Source organism: Stenella coeruleoalba (assembly GCF_951394435.1).
Source record: "Stenella coeruleoalba genome assembly, chromosome: 19".
Lineage (NCBI taxonomy): Eukaryota > Metazoa > Chordata > Mammalia > Artiodactyla > Delphinidae > Stenella > Stenella coeruleoalba.
In genome coordinates, this window is record NC_137165.1 from 36,786,218 (window position 1) to 36,806,575 (window position 20,358).

Here is a 20,358-nt window from a genome sequence, read left to right on the forward strand (position 1 = left end):
TCCAGAGGCTGTTTTTAAGGTAGAAAAAATGGCTCAAAGAGGCCAGGTGGCTCGGCATGGGGAGGGGGATAAGCAGGCTAGAATCCAGAATAATTTCTGGCTGACGACAAAGGGATCTGGCCTTTAGGGTTTAAGGGTGTGGTAGCATGATCCTCAGGGACTGGGACGAGGCCCTTGGACCCAGTGGAAGTGTGAGGACCTCAGGGACCCAGGTCCCATGGTGTCTAGTTCCCCTCCTAGTCACACACTGTGTCATTCTTGGTGATGACACTTTGGGAAGACCTGGCTCCGGGAAGATGACCCCAAAAGTGTAGGTCAACAAAGGCCAGAGGCAGGGGCTACGAGGGGTGATGCTCTCTGTCTTGTCACCTGCTTCATTCCTTGTCCTGCTGCCAACTTGCTCTTCCACTCCTCATCCCACATATCACCTCCCCAGCTGTGTTTCTCTCTCCTCCTGTTGGATGGCTCCAGGAATGGGGAGGAGGGGAATCCAAGGGCAGGTGGGACATGGGAGGACCAGGACCTGACTTCATCAAGATCTGACATTCAAGGGCTTCCCTGGTGGCGCAGTGGTTGAGAGTCCGCCTGCCGATGCAGGGGACACGGGTTTGTGCCCCGGTCTGGGAGGATCCCACATGCCGCGGAGCGGCTGGGCCTGTGAGCCATGGCCGCTGAGCCTGCGTGTCCGGAGCCTGTGCTCCGCAACGGGAGAGGCCCGCGTACAGCAAAGAAAAGAAAAAAAAAAAAAAGATCTGACATTCAAGACATGGAGGCATAGGGAAGTGGTAGGAACCTAAAGGTTCTTTATTGATTTGTTTTTTAAGCAGTTTCGCAGAAGGCAGCTCAGGCATGCAAGTCAGGTGCAGAGACGCAAAGGCTCCTTGACATTCTCTTTGGGGCTGAGCTCATCAGCCAGGACCAGTAGGTCGGTCACCAGGGCATCCAGCAGCCCATAGACCTGGAAGAATGGGATGAACATCACAGGCAAAGGTTCACTCCCTGGAAAGCACCTGCACGAGGGAGCATCCCCCATGCTGCGAGATGGATGGACACATCTATACAAGAGGGACAGCTGGAGAGGGGGACAACTCAAGTTGTGTAGATAAAACTAAATTTTCTGTAGGACTTTTGTTTTTGCAAATAGATTTTTTTTTTTTGGATGCGTTGGGTCTTCATTGCTGCACATGGGCTTTCCCTAGTTGCGGCGAGCAGGGGCTCTCTTTGTTGCAGTGCATGGGCTTCTCATTGCGGTGGCTTCTCTTGTTGCAGAGCATGGGCTCTAGGTGCACAGGCTTCAGTAGGTGCAGCACATGGGCTCAGCAGTTGCAGCACGCGGGCCCTAGAGCATGTGGGCTTCAGTAGTTGCGGCACGTGGGCTCAGTAGTTGTGGCTCGCGGGCTCCAGAGTGCATGCTCAGTAGTGTGGCACACGGGCTTAGTTGCTTCGCGGCATGTGGGATCTTACCAGACCAGGGATCGAACCCGTGTCCCCTGCATTAGCAGGTGGATTCTTAACCACTGTGCCACCAGGGAAGTCCCAGTTTTATTTTTTGAACCAGTCTGGGGCAGTAATCCTGCACTGCCCCTTGGACATATGGGGACATTAGAGCCTAGGGTGGTTAAAGGGGCAATTCCAGGGAGGCCCAGGGAGCAGTGCCCATTTAGTCCCTTGAGGTGACCCAGTTCTACCCTGGCCTCCTGGAGACCAGCTTTCCTTCCAGTAAGATCACAGATCCACGTACTGAAATGTCTCCAAGACTGTACCCTGTGGTGGAGCTGGACCACACAAGCCTCAGCAAGTTGGTTCTTAATTTCAAAAAGCCAAGCAAGAGACTACCCCACGGGTCCTCAGAGCCCTATGATTACTTTCTAGACCCCATGGAAATCCACACATCTCAGTGATGTCACCAACAGCAAATGGAGCTTCTGATTAAATGTGATCTGAGCGTTAGCACAATGCACAATACAATCTCGGCTACCCAGCTGTCCACACCAGAGGAAGACAAAGCATTGCCATTAGACTCCTTGATATATCAAACATGGCTTTGTGGAGCTCCCCTCCCAAACCAACAACAATGACAAAGAACAGAACACAACACATAGGTGAATCCCTAAGGACCTCCTGCTTAAGAACACGTTTTATAAAGTCTCTCCAGCGTTTCAAAACCCTTACACTTGCTGGAAATTCACTCTACATGGTGGTCACCCAAGGAACACATCTCCCAGATGCACCTAACAGAGAAGAAGTGGGAGCAGCAGAAAGGAAAAGGCTTCTGCTCTGTCCCCCCTAGAATCTATTTCCAAATGGCAGCCGGAGTGATCTTCTAAAGCATGAGTCGGACCACATCACTCCTCAGTTCAAAACACTGTGTCCTCACAGTGGCCTACAGAGCCCCACATGACCCGCTCCCTCTTGGTGGACCCTCTGCCCTTCTGTCCTCCTGGCTCACTCCCTCTTCTGCTCATAGCACTCTTCCTAGATGCCAACATGGCCACACTTCCCTTCCCTTCAAGTCTTTGTTTGATGTCACCTTCCAATGAGGCCCACCTACCCCGACCCGGGGCTTCCCCATCCCCCAGCCCTGGTCTCTCTCTTTTTCCCATAGTGCTCATCACCTAACATACCAGAGGTGTTACTTATTCATGAGGTCTGTCTTGAACACTAGGATGCCCTTCACAAGGGCAGCTCTGCTTCCATCACAATGCAGTAGGCCCTTACTGTTTGTGGGATAAACAGAATGAATGAGGGAGCCAGGGAGTGGAGGAAGGTATGCAGGGCAGGTGTGAGTGAGGGGAGGGCTGAGTGCCAGGCTCTTGCCCTCACCTCAGTATGCAGCCTCTGGGTGTATTTCTCCATGACCAGGGGATCTATGGGTTCCTGAGCCGGGATGATGATGTCAGGGGCAGGGTCTTCCAAAGGAAGCCTGTCCCGACTTGTAGATTTCATCGGTTTCTTGTCATCCTTTGCTTTGTGCTTCTTGCTGTTTAAATGGTCCTGCTTGGAGAGACAGAGACATGCCCGGCCTTCAGTAGCTCCTGGGGGAGGTCCAGGACTTTCTCAAGAGCAGCTTAGTGGGGAGCAGGGGCATCACGCTGGCGTGACTGCCCACCTTCCGCAGCCCCTCGTGTCCCTTCCCCAGCCCGCGCCCCCAGGCCCAGACGACGTGCTACCTGCCTCTTTCCCAGGTGGCAGCTTGGCTCCCTTTTTATCATCTTTGTCTTTGATTCCCAGCTGCTTCTTTTCTTGAGATGGCCCTTTCCGGTCCTCCTTCCCCACTCTCCCGGAAGTCACCTTCACTTCTGTGACAGGAGGTGACTTTCGATCTGAGGAAGGTGAACGGAAGTCACATGGCCTGTGGCCTAGCTGCCCCCACAGGCAGGAACTGGGAGAGCAACGGGCCCTGGGCCAGCAGTGCTCTAGCTGTTTGAGAGAATCCCCACAGACTGGGAGCAAGGCCCTGGTTCCGGTGCATGACCTTGTGGAACAGGACTGTAGGCCAGGGGTGAGAGGCCCAGGCGCCGGTCCCAGCTCCACCCTTTCCCCACGTACGGGATGGCAAGTCATCTTGCCTTTCTGGGACTCCACCTGTAAAACGTGGGGACTGAACTAAGGTGATCGTTAGGGTTGTTTCTAGGTCCCAAATTCTGGCAGCTGATAAAAAGGTAGCAGGAGGCCTACCCCATGGGCCAACCTAACGGAGGTTCCACCGGAAGCATACAAATGGCTGAGGCGCCACCGCCGCCCGGGCAGAGGGATGGGAAAGACTACGCGGAGGTGTGGCTGCACAGTGTCTGACCTGGCGCTTCTGGCACGTGCAAGTAGATGGTCTCCTTCTCAGGCAGGCCCAGCAGAGCCCTCAGCCACAGGGAATGGCTCACCAGGCTGTCAATCACATCTCGCCACAGCTGCAAACTAGAGAGCAAGATATATTGGAGAAAAGCCATCGTCCCTCATTCGCCCTTGAACCCGTAGAGGCTTGGTCCTTCCCTTCCAAGGCACTGGTGCCAGGAACTGCCACCGAAGCACCATGCCTCTGTCCAGCCAGCACCCTCACTGGCACCCATGCAAGTGCTGGGATGGCGATCTGGCTTCCCTCGGGTGGCAGCCAAGAAAAAGTGGCCCAAGGATAAGGTTAGATCAGTCTTGAACGAACTCCATCTTGACACCATGGCTAGAACTGGATCCAGTCCCACTGGAGGGGCTAGACTCGCAAAAGACTTCCAGGACAAGGTTCCTGGGGATGTGTTCTGAGGGCCTTGCAAAAGCCCCCCCAGGCCTATCCAAGCAAGTTGCAAACAGGCGATGGGAAGGCTGGCGATCAAGTGAGGCTTTTCATGGAATAGGTCCGCTTCTCACCGCCCTCTGCTGTCGCCTCTGCTCTCAAGGAGCATTCCTCTGCTCATTGAGAAGGAACAAGGGAAGAAGGGGGGGAAAGGTCTAGGTGCTTACTCTGCTGTGACTCCTCCCCAGAGGGCAGCTGGCATAGGGAGAGCAGCTGTAGGGGCTGCTGCAGCAGCTGCCGGACCGTAGCGTGTGTGCAGCATCTTTCAGCAACCCGATCTCAAAGAGAGCTCAGCCCCCTTGAGTCCTGGGACAGCTTGCCCAGAACCCCTGGCCACACGCCCCAAAGGGGAAGGGATGGGAGCAGCCCTCCTGGTGGCGGTACCTACCACATCTGGTACAGGAGGTCGGACTGCAACGGCCGCGGTTCCTGGCACAGCTCCAGGGCCGCTTTGTTGAGCCTGATTAGGGCGTCTTCTCTCTGGTTCTCCTCAGGGAGTGCCACCACTACCTGGCCGGTCAGAGGTACCATGGGCAACCGTTCTGCCCAGGACACCAGGGGCTCCTGTGTCCTCTACTAACAGGTGCGGTGTGGTAAGGGCAGGTGGCCAGGAGGGGATGCAGCCATGGAGAGTCTGTCTGGGTGCCTTCTGTGGGAGCCTGGGCCCTCCCTCAGAAATCTGTACCCATGAACCCCTTTCCAAGGTTTGCCAGGGTCAGAGAAGGAGTCCCTCCTGCACCACAGTGGCCTAGGCACCCGACATGAAGAGAGATGACCAAGAGATTGCTTTCTCTGGGCCCTTAGAAGGTTGGTTAAGGCCCTTAGAAAGCTGCCCCTGAGCTGAGGCAGCTCAGGCCAGAAGCACCGGCACCTGGCTATGCCTGGGCCCTTCTCCACCAACCCCCCAGGGCTGGGGAGGCACCTTTCTGAAGTCCTCCAGGCAGAGGTTCCACTCTGGTGGGGGAAGGCCGTCCAGCTCCTGGGAGCTCCGGACACTCTGCAGGTCTGGGCTCCCCTCCACCTCCATGATGCTCTTCTGCTGAGAACCCAGACCAGTCTTCTGGGACCCAACAGGATGTCGGGAGTCCCTGAGGGCCTCACTCTCCTGCCGGGGTGGTTGGGGGTCCAACGCTGGGCTCTTAAGGTGCACAGAAGACCCGACCTTCATCGAGGCCGCCTCCCCATAGGCTGACGGGGCCGCAGCAGCCTGGGCCCTGGGGCTGAGGTGCTCTTCCTCGCCCGGCCCGGCCTCCTCAGCCTTGGGGGGCAGGACGGTGTACTGGCACCACAGTCTGTGCAGGTTTTGCACCACTTGGTGCTGGTAATGCAGCTGCAGCAGAGGCAAGAGAAGACACGTGATGGAGAGGCTGCAACATGGGGGACCCAGAGCCCGAGCCAGCCTGCTCCAGCTTCCCGTTCCCTCGAGAGCGCCGATGGAGGAGGCTGGCAGGAACTGCTGGGCCCAGAGGGGCTCCCCACTTCCCTTTCAACCTAAGCATCTCCAACTTAAAGCTTTTTATACATTTGGGCTTCCAAGGAAGACTGAGTTTGAATTAAGACGTTTTTGAAGCTCTGTTATCACCAAGCATCCACTTACACTAGCTAAGTTATCTTGGGCAAATTACTTAAGCTCCCTGGACCTCAGTTTCTCCCATATAAAATGAGGATACAAATAGTACCCATTGGGCTTCCCTGGTGGCGCAGTGGTTGAGAATCTGCCTGCTAATGCAGGGGACACAGGTTCGAGCCCTGGTCTGGGAGGATCCCACATACCGCAGAGCAACTGGGCCCGTGAGCCACAACTACTGAGCCTGCGCGTCTGGAGCCTGTGCTCCACAACAGGAGAGGCCGCGATAGTGAGAGGCCCGCGCACCACGATGAAGAGTGGCCCCCGCTCGCCACAACTAGAGAAAGCCCTCGCACAGAAACAAAGACCCAACACAGCCAAAAATAAATTAAAAAAAAAAAAGTAACAAATGTTCAAGTAAATTGGTGTCTTTAAAAAAAAGAAAAAAATAGTACCCATCTCACAGGACTGCTGTGGAGAAACTGAGTTACTCATGGGAGATGCTAAGAATAGGTCCTGGCACATCAAAGGGTTTGCTATTACTTTCTCCCAGGGCACGCACGAGGGGCAGGGGTCAGTGCTGGGCCTGTACCCGAGGATTCCTGTGGTGGAACAAGTCCTCCTCGGTGAGATAGGCGTCCACAGGTGACTGTGCACGTTCCGGGGTCAGGATTCCCCTCAGCAGCTCCTGTAGCATGCTCTCCACGACGGTGACTGCTTCGTGGGAAGCCAGCTTGTTCTGAGGAAGGGAAGGTGGTATAAGCGGCAGCTCAGGCTTTCAAAATGCACGTGACATCCTTGGGGCCGCACGGTTTGGGCCCTGTTGAGAACGTGGCTTGGCCACATGGTCAGTGTCACAGAAATAGTAGAGGGGCATCTCGTGAGAAAGGCTGGTCCTATAGTCAGCAAGTAAAGCAGACATTACATTTGTCAAAATCACCTTTGTTCACCAAGGGCTGAGCCCCAGCTGAAGTAGCTGGCTTGTGTCGGGGGGCCACGATGAATAAAAAAGCACAGCTTTCTCCAGAATCCCACAAAGCACAGCACCAGATGGCCAGGCCATGAGATGGACTGGGGCCGGCAGACTCCCAGTTCCCGTTGTGTTTGTACTCCTGGGTGCCGGCCCCACCAGTTAAATTGTTCTCTCTGGTTTTGCCTGGTTTTGAAGTCATGCCAGTTAAATGCAATTCCACTGGATAGTACCAGACGACAGTGAACAGATACAGTACCAGCGCAGAGGGCCATGCGTTGTGTTTGTACTCAGATAAGTACTTGCATGCAGCCTGCATCTTAAGGCCCAGTCTCATTTCTTTCTAACGCAGTAGGGCGGAGCGTGGTGAAGCTCAAAGCTGCCCTTTCTCTTGCCTGCCCACCCATCTTTTATATCACAAAGCCCCGAGGAGTGTGTTTTGAGCAAGAGTGTGTTTTTGAAAAATTCACCTCTTGGGCTGTGGGAGAAACAAGATCCCTGCAGGCAGTGCCAGGAAGAACACTAGGTAGGTTAACCTACCTAGTGTCCACAGGGGCCAAGATCCCGGGTCCCTTACCTCCAATAACTTCCTCTCATCCCTAAAGATGTCCTGGGTCAGGGAGACTGCATGGAGATTGACCTGCAGGAGAGCACCTCCTAACAGGGTGGGGTGGGTTCCAAACTCCCAACACTCCCTGAAGATCCCAGCATTCAAAGACTTAAAGAAGAAGGGAAACTTTCTAGTTTCTCCAGGCAGAATCACACCTGAGAGGGACAGAGAAAGAGGTTTTCACCGAGTAGGAGCACTGAGCCCCAAGCCTGCATGTATAAAGTTAACTAAGCCCTGGTTAGGGTGACCAACTGTCCCAGCTTGCGTAGGACTGAGGGCTTTCTTGGGATGTGGGACTTTCATTGCGAAAACCGGGAATGTCCCAGGCAAGAGGGACAGGTGGTCATCCCAGCCTCAGGCCTGTGCATATGGGTAACTGAACATCTAGAATGCTTCCGCTCCCCCCCCACCCCGTGTTCTGCCTCCCACAGGTGGCTCACTCCCCTGTGTTCTCAAGCGTTCCACCATTCCCCCAGCTGACAGGAACAGTCAGGCGACAACACACTTCACAGGATGGGAGGGACAGGCGGGAAGAGGGGCTCACACTTGCAAGAGCTGGGCATCAGCTAGACTTTGGCTGCAGGAGGGGTGAGCGGGGCGGCTTCTCCCTGGTACCTTCCCGATTGTTGAAGTAAAACCGCTGCATCCTATTCCTCTTCAGGTCTTGGAAAGAGTCCAGCTGGGACCTCCTCCGCCAGTCATACCAAATGGCCACTGTGCCATTATTGACCACCGTCAGTTCTGAAGATGCTTTCTCGCCTTCTAGAGTTTCAAAGGTCAAGCGGACAGCAATTCCAACGTGCCTCTGGGGAGAGAAGAGGCATGAGAGATGCCTCTGTGGGAGGTCCTGGCCTAGGGTGACCAACTCAGCCTGGTTTGCCGGGACTCTTCCGGGTTTGGCACTGGAAGTCTCCTGGGCCTGGCCGCTCTCAAACAGCTAGGTATCATACCCCAAGAGTGGCTGTCCCTGCCATCAGCAGTAAGGAGAGGAGATGAAACAGATGTTTACAAACACTTCTGTTCCTTAGCGTCTGAAGACTATTTTAGAACCTTCTTAAAGCCATACCTGTGTGAGGTTTGCTTATTTACATGTTCGGGACTAGGTACAAACTGGGCGGCTTGTGACACTCTCTTTCCAGCCTTGTGACACTCTCTTTCCAGCCTTGTGACTTTATTCTGGCTCAAGTTAGCGTTGCTGTTACCATTTTCAGACACATACTGAAAGCATGACCCGATAAAAACTCAAACAGGAGACTGTGCAGGCTCCTTGTGACTGCCGCAGTCACCCTGGGACTGCCCCATGAGGGAGGCCCTTCCAGCAGGTGGGTGAGGGTGAAGGCCGTTTTACCTTGTCCTCTGGGTTGCTGCCTCGGATCCAGCAAGCTGGCTGCCCACAAAACAGCAGAGAAGGGCCAAGAATAGGCATAGGGACCACATCAGGGTAATTGGCCAATAAGTCTCTGTAAGAAAAAGCAATGACTTATTCTCCCTGAGTCTGCCACAGTCTTGCCGCGTGGAGCCCACGGAAATGGTTGCCAGAAAAGCTGGAGATGTGCCCGGCTCTGCCCTCCAGTGGAGCATCATCGGCTCCATCCTGCTCCGTTCCTGTAGTGGGAGGTTCTTGGACATAAAGAGACTCTTCACGCAGAGCCGCTCAGCACTGGGAGAGTCTGGAGGGGCCCCATTTATGAGCAAAGGAATGTCTAGGAAATCTCCACTAGGAGTTGGTTGCTGGAAGAGAACAGATGGCAATAGTAAAGCGAGCACAGGTGTTCCTTAGAATGGGCTAGAGGAGGGGGTGACAGCCACTAGCGAGAGGCTGGAATGGGGGCCCCCTGACTTCAGGGAGGGAAGCTTGCCCTACAATACTTGAAGGTGCTGGGGAAGCCACACTCTCCAACCGCTCTCCCTAGGGCCCAGCCCCGACTCACAAGTGCACTGTGTCTTCAGAGGAGCTTTCCTGGCTCCTTTCAAACACTGAATAGTCTTCCACGGTAACAGTGGAGAAAGGCCGCCCTTTGCCCACCACCTCCAGGCCATCAATATCCTCAGAGAGACAGAGGAAGGAAAGGTTAGCTGACTGAAGACAGGCACCACCCTGAGGGGCTTCAGACTAGGCACAGACTACCAACCTGCTGGCTAAAATCCAGCTCCGCCATGATGCTCTGTAGTTCCTTGCGTCGGTAGATCAGAAACAGACTCCGATCCCAGGTGTAGCGGTACCAAGCATCCTTCTGGGCTGGCAATCCTGGAGCAGGGTCCAAGGACCCTCAGCACAGGCTGCTGTGCCACGCCCCCTTCCCCAACCACTTTCAAGGGCTCTGAGAGCGCCCATCCCAGCACCGTTTCTGAAAGAGCTGAAAACACAGCTTCTCTGTGAGCTGGGCTCCCCTCCTTCTGGTCCCACACCTACTGCCTCAGCAGCCCTGCACAGGACTCCTGCAAAATTAGCTTCCAAACCGTCAAATCTTTGGATTATAATAAAAGTAACAACAGCAGCTACCTTTTATTGAGTGTTTAACAATGGGCCAGAACCTCTTAATACACAGCACGTCTCATTTAACCCTCTCACAACCCCATGAGTATTTTACAGATAGGGAAACTGAGGACCAGAGAGGTTAAATAACTCGCTGGTGTTCACAAACTCAACACAGCTGGGATCTGAACCCAGACAGTCTGGCAGCCTTTAAAGCAGTGCTGCCCATTAGAAATACGATGCAAACCACAAATGCAAGCCATGTATATGTAATTTAAAATTTTCCAGATGCCACGTTTAAAACGATTAAAAAAAACACAGATGGAATTAATTTTAATAATACAGTTTAACCCAATATATTAAAAATCTTATTTCAACACGTAATCAATACAAAAATTATTAATAAAATCTATTTTTTCGGGGCTTCCCTGGTGGCGCAGTGGTTGAGAGTCCGCCTCCGATGCAGGGGACGCGGGTTCGTGCCCCGGTCCGGGAAGATCCCACATGCCGCGGAGCGGCTGGGCCCGTGAGCCATGGCCGCTGAGCCTGCGCATCCGGAGCCTGTGCTCCACAACGGGAGAGGCCACAACAGTGAGAGGCCCGCGTACCGCAAAAAAAAAAAAAAAAAATCTATTTTTTCGAACTGATCTTCGAAACCCAGTGCAACACTTACACTTACAGCACATCTCAGTTCAGACCGGCCACATTCCGCTCAGCTGCCACGGTGGCTCAGCTGCAGTAAGGACAGCACCGCCCTAGAGCCCAGGCTTCTGCCTGCTCCTCCCACCACTGCTACCGCGGTCTTACTGAAGAGAGGACTGAACCTCCGCACCAGAGCCCTGATCTTTCCCCCCTAGCCAGTCACATTTACAGCCCGCTCCTCACCCATCTCCACCTGGATGGAGCGGGGCTTCCTGACGTGAGTGATTGGTTCCACGAGGCCACGCTGAGTTTTTGTCTTCGTCATTACCAGGCCCATCATTTCATCTCCCAGGTATTCCGGTTGACTCCAGAACCCACTGGTCAATTCACAGCCCTGGTGATGGAGGACAGATGAGTCAGACCACCTGAGCACCTTGGAGAGAGGCTGGTGGGGAGCCTGGGAAGACAAGAGCTCCACAGACTACAGATGCTCCCTCTGGGGGATTCGCACTGCCCTGCCTGAGAGCAGGAGAGAAGCACCCACTTTCTTATTTTCAGGCTGCCCTGTTGTACGTTTACCTGGCTCCAGCCAGGGCGGGTTGTTCCAGGTACTGACATACCAGAACACAACATGGCACCCTGGGGCGACTAAAAGGCAGAGCCTCAGCTTTTAGGAGACAACACTAAGACGAAGACTATTCTCATAACTTAGTGCCAGTGGTATCTTTCTCCTCAAACTGACTAACAGTGACCACCACGGGCCGAATTGCTTACCTGGCCAGTCCCTGAACGATCAGTAATAGGACCAATAATAGAATTTAGTAAAGACCTTGAGGGCCTAACAGTGCTTTGCACTGGATAGATTTTTTTTGTCCCCAGCTGTCCAGACCCCTCCCACAGGGTACCTGGGAACGCTGTCCTTACCTTCCCATCAGGCCGTGTTGGCAGTGTTCGGTCAAGGAGCTCCCGTTCTTCCTGGATCTTCCTGTAGGTCTCCCCCATGTGCATCAGCAGCTCGCCGACTGGCTTCTTCAGCCGTTCTAGCAAGAGAGCCAAGAATGCAGTCCCGCCACCAAATCAGAACAAACAGGGGCCCGAACTCTCTGCACTGATCGGCTCCAGTCATTGGGCTGATTTCACGACCCACTAAGAGCAAGAAGCGCTTGGGAGTACTCAGCACAAACGTGACCAGCCTGAATCCGGGTTCTGGAGGTGAAGGGAGAGAAAAAACACAGCAGCGGAGCCTTGACGCCATGTGAGGCCAGGCAGGAGCCCTGTCCGCTCTGCTCACCACTGAGGGTTTCCTGCTGCTTCTTCCGAAGGGCTATGTGGCGCTGCCAGTTTTTCAGAAAGTTGTGCTGAAGAGGTGGGGCCCAGGGAGGATGTGCCTTCTCTTCTTTTGGGGCTTCCTGCTTCGGCTCTTCTTTAGCTGAGATGAGGGTCATCAGACAGGGTGGGGTGTGGATCAGCTCAGCCAGCTGAAAAGAGCAACATGAGTGTGGAGGGCAGGGGAAGGCGCTGAAGCGGGGCGGAGCAGACTTCTCCAGGCCTACATCCCTGCTGTCCTCCCGCTCTGCTGAGTCCCTCCTTTCCAGGGCCCCAAGGTAGCAAGTGACAGAAAGCAAATCGCAGAACAAGGGGGGCTTGGAAGCTGCTGTCAGTCCCCTCTCGCCTAGAATGGGAACGCTTGTTCTAAGATTGTGGTCAACGTCCTTTAATGTGTCTGTCCTCCTCACAGCTGGTGTTGACACCCTCACCTGCTGCACGACTGAGTCATTTTTATTGGACCCCAGGCCTTTTAGCACCTGACCAATCAGAGATTCTTTGCCTGGAACCAGAGAATTAAAGAAACTGAAAGACAGACAGACTCTCCATGTGGCCCTGGGAGCTGTGGGGAGCCACCTTCCTGCACCATGTGGACTGAGGAGGAGAGCAGGCCAGTCTTTCGAGAAGGGGAGATAAAGCCGGGGCACAGAGGAGCAGAGGGCAATGGGGGAGCGTCGGCCCAGTGTGACGGGAGCCAGACACACTCTCGCCTTGGGGCTCCTCAAGGCACTTCTGTCTCCTTATAGTGAATTCCTGACTTCAGCTGAAGCTAGCCTATGTTGGCTTCATTATTTGGGGGGAAGGGTCACTTATCACCTCAGATTCTGAGGCCCAGAGCTTGGACTCTCTCTGTAACTCCAGTCCTGCTGGACTCTGCCAGGTGGTAAGACCGCAACGACATCAGTGACTTCTCTCCCCCAGGCAGCTCTGTACAAACAAACCTGGGTGTTCCCTCGAGCAACTGCAATTCTCTTAAAGTCCTGGAGACTCCCCAAGATGTGGTGGGGCAGGATCTGGTCACTGCCATAGAGGATGTCACCTGGCCCTGGGGGTAAAAAGAAGAGGGGGGAAGGTAAGCTATAGCCAGCTGGTATAAACGATTCAAGAGGCTACTCTCTGATGAGGACCCGGCATTCTCTCCAGGATGACCCATGAATTCAGATGCCAGGGCCGAGGCTGGGCATACCAGAGTAGTCCAGGGGCTTCGTGGCTGCATCTGGAGTAGCAGGACGTGCTACTAAGTGGCAGACCTTCTTCCTATGATCCTTGGGTTTGAGTTTACGGATGATAAGTTTCTGGGTAATTGCAGGTTTATCTTCTGTTTCAATAAGGCGAGGAATATGTTGCTAAAAAGAAATAAAACGAGGAGATTCCGCATGAGATCAGGAGGAGGAAAAACACCACCCTTCTCCTCTGTCCTAATTCTTGGTGGAATTCCTGAAGGCGGACAAATCTGTTTCTCTAGATCTCTAGATCTGTCCATATGTTCTGTCGAGGACATGCCTGTGTAACAGCTATGAGGCTTAGTAACATCCTGGGAAAAAAAATAACATCTCATGCCTCCAGATAGTTCAGGTGAGAAGTGGCTGCCTCTCCCAGGGAAAGCAGGGGGCTATCCACATCTGTAACTTTGCTTCTTAAACTCACTGTCCCTTATGTGAAATGGGGATGGTAGCACTTGCCTCTATGGGAAGCGAATGACTTCATTCTCTCTTCCCTGTGGTTCTATATGAATCTTAGAAATGTTAAACAAACAACATGGTAAATTCCTTTAGATGCAAAAGTGAACAGATTTATGTTTGATGGATTTTTCCACGGAATTAGACACTCCCTCTGAGTAGGGAGGCAGTGGACAGACAATGGACATGGTTGAAGTTCTAGACAGCCCAGGTGGCAAGGAGAGGTTCCTGCAGGAAGGGATCCCTGGACTTCATCCTTACCTTCCTCAAGTCTTCCTTCTTAATGGCTAAGGCAAGAATGTCATCTCCTTGTAGGACATTGCTAACAGGTTCAGGTTCTTCCTGAATGGGGGGTGTGGGCTGTTCAGGTACTTTTGCCCGCTTCTTTTCTGAAGAGGAGCAAAGTTCAAGTGCTTAAAAATAGATAGATATTAGCCTTCATGGTGGGGGTGCAAAGCTCGCCACCTGGATGGACAGCAGAGGCTGCCAAGGTGGCCTGGGGAGCACTTTGCTGGGGTGACAGGAGTTCTCTCTTGTAGGTCCCCCCCGCCACCACAGTGACCGAGGCTTCCGTAGCTGGAACTGAGATCAGAAGACGTTCCATTCCAGGCTGTGCTACTTATAAGCTGGACAACCTTGGGTACATCACTTAACCTTTTTAACCTTTTGTAAAAAGAGGACGCTGGACTAAAGCAGTGGTTCCCAAATATTCGTCAGGTGTCTGTCTCAGAATCTCCTGGGGTTTTACAAATACAGCTTCCTGGCTCCTGAGCTTTTAACACTCCCTAGGTGGCTCTGATGCACAGTGCTCTGGGACAACTGGATGAGATGCCTTCTTACCCTCCCATCCATTCTTCTGGGTGAAGGCATTGAGCTTCCTAAGACACTGATGAAAATTCAGATGCTCTGGGGAAAGCAGAACGTTTACCACTGACCATTTACTTCACATTCTTTTTTTTTTTTTTTGCGGTACGCGGGCCCCTCACTGTTCTGGCCTCTCCCGTTGTGGAGCACAGGCTCCGGACGCGCAGGCTCAGCGGCCATGGCTCACGGGCCCAGCCGCTCCGCGGCATGTGGGATCCTCCTGGACCGGGGCACGAACCTGTGTCCCCTGCATCGGCAGGCGGACTCTCAACCACTGCGCCACCAGGGAAGCCCCTACTTCACATTCTTCATTTAACAAATACTGTTTAAGCATCTTCTACACGTCAGGCACCGTGCTAGGTTTTGAGGATATAAGGCAAAGTCTTAGGCTTCAAAGAGCACATGCCCATGGGAGACAACACTGTCAAACAGACTGAAGTAGGGTGACTATGGGAGCATCCAGGGGACCCCAGTCTGGTGGGTGGGGTGGTCAGGGAGGGCTTCCTAAGGAGGTAATTAGACTGAGAGCTGAAGGATGAAAAGAGACAACGGAAAGAGAATGGAGAACAGGAATTCCAAAGGGCATAGCATGAAGAGGCCTAGAGGCAAGAGAGAATGGAGCACCTGGCTGGAACTCAAAGCATGTGTTTTTAAACAGCTGGAGTGCAGCGAGGTAGGAGGCAGGAAGCAGCGTCTGGAGAGAAAAGGAGGAGCCATATCACTAAGAACTTAGTGAGCCACGTGAAGGACTTCAGTTTTTAGCCTGTGGACCATGACATGGCAAAGAATGGATTAGGGGGTGCGAGACTGAGCGCAAGATTATCGAGGAGTCTGCTGCGGTGGCGAACTGGTTGGCGGAAGTAGCTCATGGGCCTGGAGGAAAGTGGAGCCATCTGAGACTGTATCTTCCATGCGCCACGCCAGAGCACGGTACGGAGAACGCACGGGGCGGAAGTAAGTTTCTTCCCAACGAGGACACATTCCCTGCCTTCCTTCCACAGAGGTGGGTTAACAGTTTCAAATGCATCTCGTTCCTCTGGCTGGTATCCTCCTGTCTGCTGCCCTCTGGTTCAGAAAGCTTTGATATAAAGCCCTACACAAAATAATCAAGAGAAAACCTAAGCACTGCCTTTAATGACTTTAAGACACAACTTGGTTTTGTCCACTGTTTCTCACAGTATTCTAATTTTTAAGAAGCAATATCATTAAAACATCAACGCAGGTGTTTTGGTTACCAAAATCAAACTATTTTTTAGAAACTGCCCACATACTCAGTGGCAAAAAAAAAAAAACCCAAGCCAGAATCATTCTAAACATAACTCTAGGGACTTCCCTGGTGGCTCAGTGGTTAAGAATCTGCCTGCCAATGCAGGGGACACAGGTTCGAGCCCTGGTCCGGGAAGGTCCTACATGCAGCAAAGCAACTAAGCCCGTGCACCACAACTACTGAGCCTGAGCTCTAAAGCCCGCGAGCCACAGCTACAGCCCGTGTGCCACAACTACTGAGCCCATGTGCCACAACTACTGAAGCCTGCGCACCTAGATCCCATGCTCCGCAACAAGAGAAGCCACCACAATGAGAAGCCGGCGCACCACAATGAAGAGTAGCCCCCGCTCGCCGCAACTAGAAAAAGCCCGCGCGCAGCAACAAAGACCCAACGCAGCCATAGACAAATAAATAAAATTTAAAACTAAAATAAAATAAACATAACTCTAAATTTCGCTATCGGCCAGAGTCCACCTCCTTAGCAATGGGGTCAGAGTAAACTCAGGAGCACCTACTAGTCAAGCCACATGGCCCTGTGCACACAAACCCACATGGGGCTAAATGGCTTGACGGCGAGTCCTGGTCCCATCCTCGCCACGTGTGCAGATGCTGACTTAGGTTTTGATCTCTACTTCCCCTCTCCCTTCTACACAGTCACCAAAGTTGGTGGTAGCCCAAGAAAGAATTGGTACTAGTTGAAGGTTCCCTTTTATAGATATTTTGGTATTATTTATATTCTCCAGGAGATTTGCTTCCTCTGTCCGTCACCCTTGCTGGTTCTACATCTTCTCAAGGGATTAAACATCTCCAGATATATGCTTTTTACTGATGGGTGTAATTACACATAATTACCATGTGTAAATTTATAAACCTTCAACATTGCTGAAGACTTCTGAAATAGTCAGTGAAACTCTGGTCTGAGGTTTTTCTAAGATGGTTATATCTTCAGTGTAGTGCAATACATGCTCTGCTACTGTATAGTCAGGGAATGGTGCGTTCTAGTTAATATTCATAGAAAGGATATATACATTTTAAACTTCAATTCACCCTAGAGAATGTGAATATTTACTAAGTACTTTCTATGTACTATAAATTACAGAGAAAATGGGATAAAACATTAAGATAAGGCTCCTTCTCTTGAGGAACTGAAAGATGCAGCAGACACTAACACACACCAATCATAACCTAAGAGCCTAAATTAGTGGCACAGACAATAGCTTTGGTTACACATCAAAGAAGGAACAGATGGATGTATATCATGAAGTTAGGGCTCTAAGGAAAGGTTCAGAAGAGCAGCCACCGGGGTCAGAGGCAGCTTCACCAGTTAAGTTAGACCTTGAAGGACCAGAAGGCCTCGCATAGGCAGAATAGCAAACAGAGGTGTTCCAGGTAAGATCACAATCAGAGCAAAGGTGGAGGCGGGGCTGAGCATGGCATACGTGAGGCATGGTGACACAGAAGGCCTGTAGAGGAGGTGGGGGTGATAGTGGGGATGAGAGGAAAACCAGGGCATCGCGGCTTTGTAAACTAAGTCTGAAGCATCTGATCTTCCTCCGTTGGCAAGAAGGAGGTTTGGTTCGGAAGAGTGAGTTGATGAAAGCAGCATTTCAGAGTGACTCATCCTATGAGGGTAAGCCAAGTGGACAGGAGGGGCAGAGACAAGTTGGGGAGGCCAGGCAGGCAGGATGATCCTGTGGGGGTCATTTCAGAGCCTGTGGGAGGTTTCCACAGGTCAAAGTATGTCTCACTACTGAACCTGTACAGGGCCAGCTATTTCCAGTTCTTTGGTCTGGAAACCCAAGGGCACTTCGCCCTTGTCCTGACAGCTGTGAGGGGGTCAGAGACCAGCCCCCCTGCATGAGGCAGTCAGATGACACCTCTGCTGGAGCTAGCCCAGGCAGCTGGAAGCAAGGTGCTCAGGTAGGGTGGGAGGGACAGGGTTGGCAGAAGGGGAGGGGGGAGCTACGGAGGGAGAAGAAACCCTATTTTTTCTGCTTCTTGTTTCATCTAACTGTTATTCTTCATTAGTGTTAATTAAGGTCTTCAGGAAATTCTGACCTCACAGTTGCACCAGGGGAACCAAGGGAGGGGCTGTCCCTACCTGGGCTGAGCTTTAACTGATGGTGGAGAGGGATCTGGTACTGCTGGGAGTCTTCCCAGTTTCTTAGCAACTACAGCAGGGAGAAACCTAGGAGTCAAAGGGCTCAGGTCCCTAAACAGGTTTAAAGTCACAATATTTGCTTGCCTTTTTGCTATAATTCAGAGTTTTTGGAGAAACACAGCAAAAGATTACAGTTGTTGATTAACTTTATTATATTGGGGGGGGAGGAAGTATTGCCTACTACATTAGAAGCTTCCCCCAAGATATTTAGGAGGAAAAAGGTACCTTGCATGCTTCTTTCTTTCTTCACCTTAATGCATGTCCTTAAATGAAGGGCTATTTATTTTTAAATTATTGTTTCTGATTTTATTTTTTTTAATTTTTAAAAAATTTTTACTGAAGTATAGTTGATTTACAATGTTGTGTTAGTTTCAGGTGTACAACACAGTGATTCAGTTATACACACATATATATATAATTTATTCTTTTTCAGATTCTTTTTCTTTATAGTTTATTACAAAATACTGAGTATAGTTCCCCATACTATACAGTAGATTCAAGGGCTCTTTAACAAACTAAATTTCTTCTTATTAAAAATAAATATGCAATGAAACAAATCTTTCCTTGATTTGTTTACAGCAGAAAGTTCAAATCTGATAAGATCCCCAGAAACTAGGTAAGCAGGAGGCAGTACCTAGGAAAGCCCTTGACTGCCCTGGGGAAAGAAGACCAGCTATTTTTCTCTCTTTCTTTCTTAACTGTTAAAAATTATATCATGAAAGAGCATCTCAATGTAGCCTACATTGGACTTTTATACTATGAAGAAGCATTAAATAAAGGCATTTTTCCAGGCCTCCCAGGGAACCCTACTGTCTCCAGGCCTGCCCCCTCCTCACACTGAGCTCGCACCACAATCTTAGGCTGGGTCTCCCCAAGGCCTGCAATGGCATGCCGACTTTCTGACCTAGCATGTAAAGCCAGTTTGTGGTCTGGTCCCTGATCACCTCTGCAGTCCCCTCTGGCTCCTTTCCCCCTTCTCCACACTCACCACCTCTGCCCTGGCCATCAATGTCACAGTTCCATGCCTCAGCTGACGCTGCTACCTAGACTTGGAGAAGCAAATCGCTTTTTTTTTTTTGACTACCCATAAATGTCATCCTCTTCAGAAAACTATCCCCCCTAACTCCACCATCCAAGGCTTGGGTCAGGTGCTCTGATCCCCCTTAATAGCTATGGGATCCTATATCACAGCCTTTATACTTGATAGGTTTCTCCTCCTCCGTTTCCTGAGGTCTGGGGTCCCACAGTTACCACCGATAGCGTTGTTGCCCAGCACAGTGCCCACACACAGGTATAGGGCACGCCTTGTCCCGTACCCCATTCCCGCGTGATCTTTATCTCCATCCTGGTGTCACCCCCATCCTCCAGGCCCCGTGTCGTGAATCCCAAGAACCCCTGCCCCTGTCTGGTTTTCCTGAGCTCCCAAGGCAGCCAGCGCCAACCTTTCACGCTCTCTGGGGCCTCCAAGAATCTGTTTGTAGGTATTCTAAGGCGGGACTCCTTCTTTAGAGACTTCATGGTGCCGCCCGGGCTGTGAGCGTGGCCCTGCGCCGCCGGGACCCGGAAAAACCGGGCTGTGCCGCAGCTCCCGCGACCCTGCGCGCGCCCGCCCAACAGAGGCCTCCCGGGCGTCCATAGCAACCAGCGCCCCGAGCGGGGACGCGCACCCACCGAACAACTTGGGCGGAGACTGCTTGGAAACCACCTTTCTCATCTTGCCGCGCCCACACGCCAGCCGCCGGCCGCTCTTCTGGCACTGACCCTGAAAACGCCCCAGACCCGGATCGTGACGTCACAGGATGCGCCGCCGGGCGCCAACAAGTCAGTAGCCAGACGGGCGCGGGGGCGGGGCGGAGCCAGGCGGGGAAGGGGCGGGGGAGGGGCGGGGGACAGGCGACTCGGGGGCGGGAGAGAGAAACGGAGGAAGCAAGTAGGGGCTCCGCGACCCTCTCGGCCGTTTCCCGCTGCCCCCGACGCCCACCACGGCCTGCAGCCCGGCTCCCGCTGTCCCTCGGCCCCTCCGCACAGCCACCACGGGATCTAGCCTTTCACGCGGTGCGGAAAACCCCTGATTCCCCCCATGGACTTCAGTTGCCCGGTGGCCCCTGCTTGTCCCCTACACGGGCCGGGTGACCTGCCCCGCCCACCAGTTCCCAGACGAGCCAAGCTTTTACCCCGACTTGGGGACTTGGGGCCTTCTCACGCTGTCTGTTTCAGTCCTTGGAGATGCCGCCCTTGACCCCCAATTTAAAGTAGCCTTCTTGGGCTTCCCTGGTGGTGCAGTGGTTAAGAATCCGCCTGACAATGCGGGGCACACGGGTTGGAGTCCTGGTCCCGGAAGATTCCACATGCCGCGGAGCAACTAAGCCCGTGAGCCACAGCTACTTGAGCCCATGTGCCACAGCTAGTGAAGCCCACGCGCTTAGAGCCTGTGCTCTGCAGTAAGAGAAGCCACTGCAATGAGAAGCCCGCGCACCGCAACGAAGAGTAGCCCCCGCTCGCTGCAACTAGAGA

At 52.6% G+C, this 20,358-nt stretch overlaps 1 protein-coding gene across 1 annotated transcript; it reads right to left on the reverse strand.

The window, feature by feature from the left end:
• Positions 1-856: 856 nt before the first annotated feature.
• Positions 857-19,362, reverse strand: MYCBPAP (MYCBP associated protein; the record flags this gene model as incomplete). Its single annotated transcript, XM_079905808.1, has 19 exons — positions 857-958; positions 2,824-2,994; positions 3,175-3,323; positions 3,797-3,912; positions 4,671-4,792; positions 5,205-5,612; positions 6,442-6,588; positions 7,397-7,584; positions 8,045-8,234; positions 8,778-8,889; positions 9,361-9,476; positions 9,562-9,677; positions 10,791-10,941; positions 11,472-11,587; positions 11,839-12,025; positions 12,815-12,918; positions 13,060-13,219; positions 13,814-13,941; positions 19,287-19,362. 19 exons carry the CDS (start codon positions 19,360-19,362, stop codon positions 857-859), a joined length of 2,859 nt encoding a protein of 952 aa, XP_079761934.1.
• Positions 19,363-20,358: the final 996 nt, after the last annotated feature.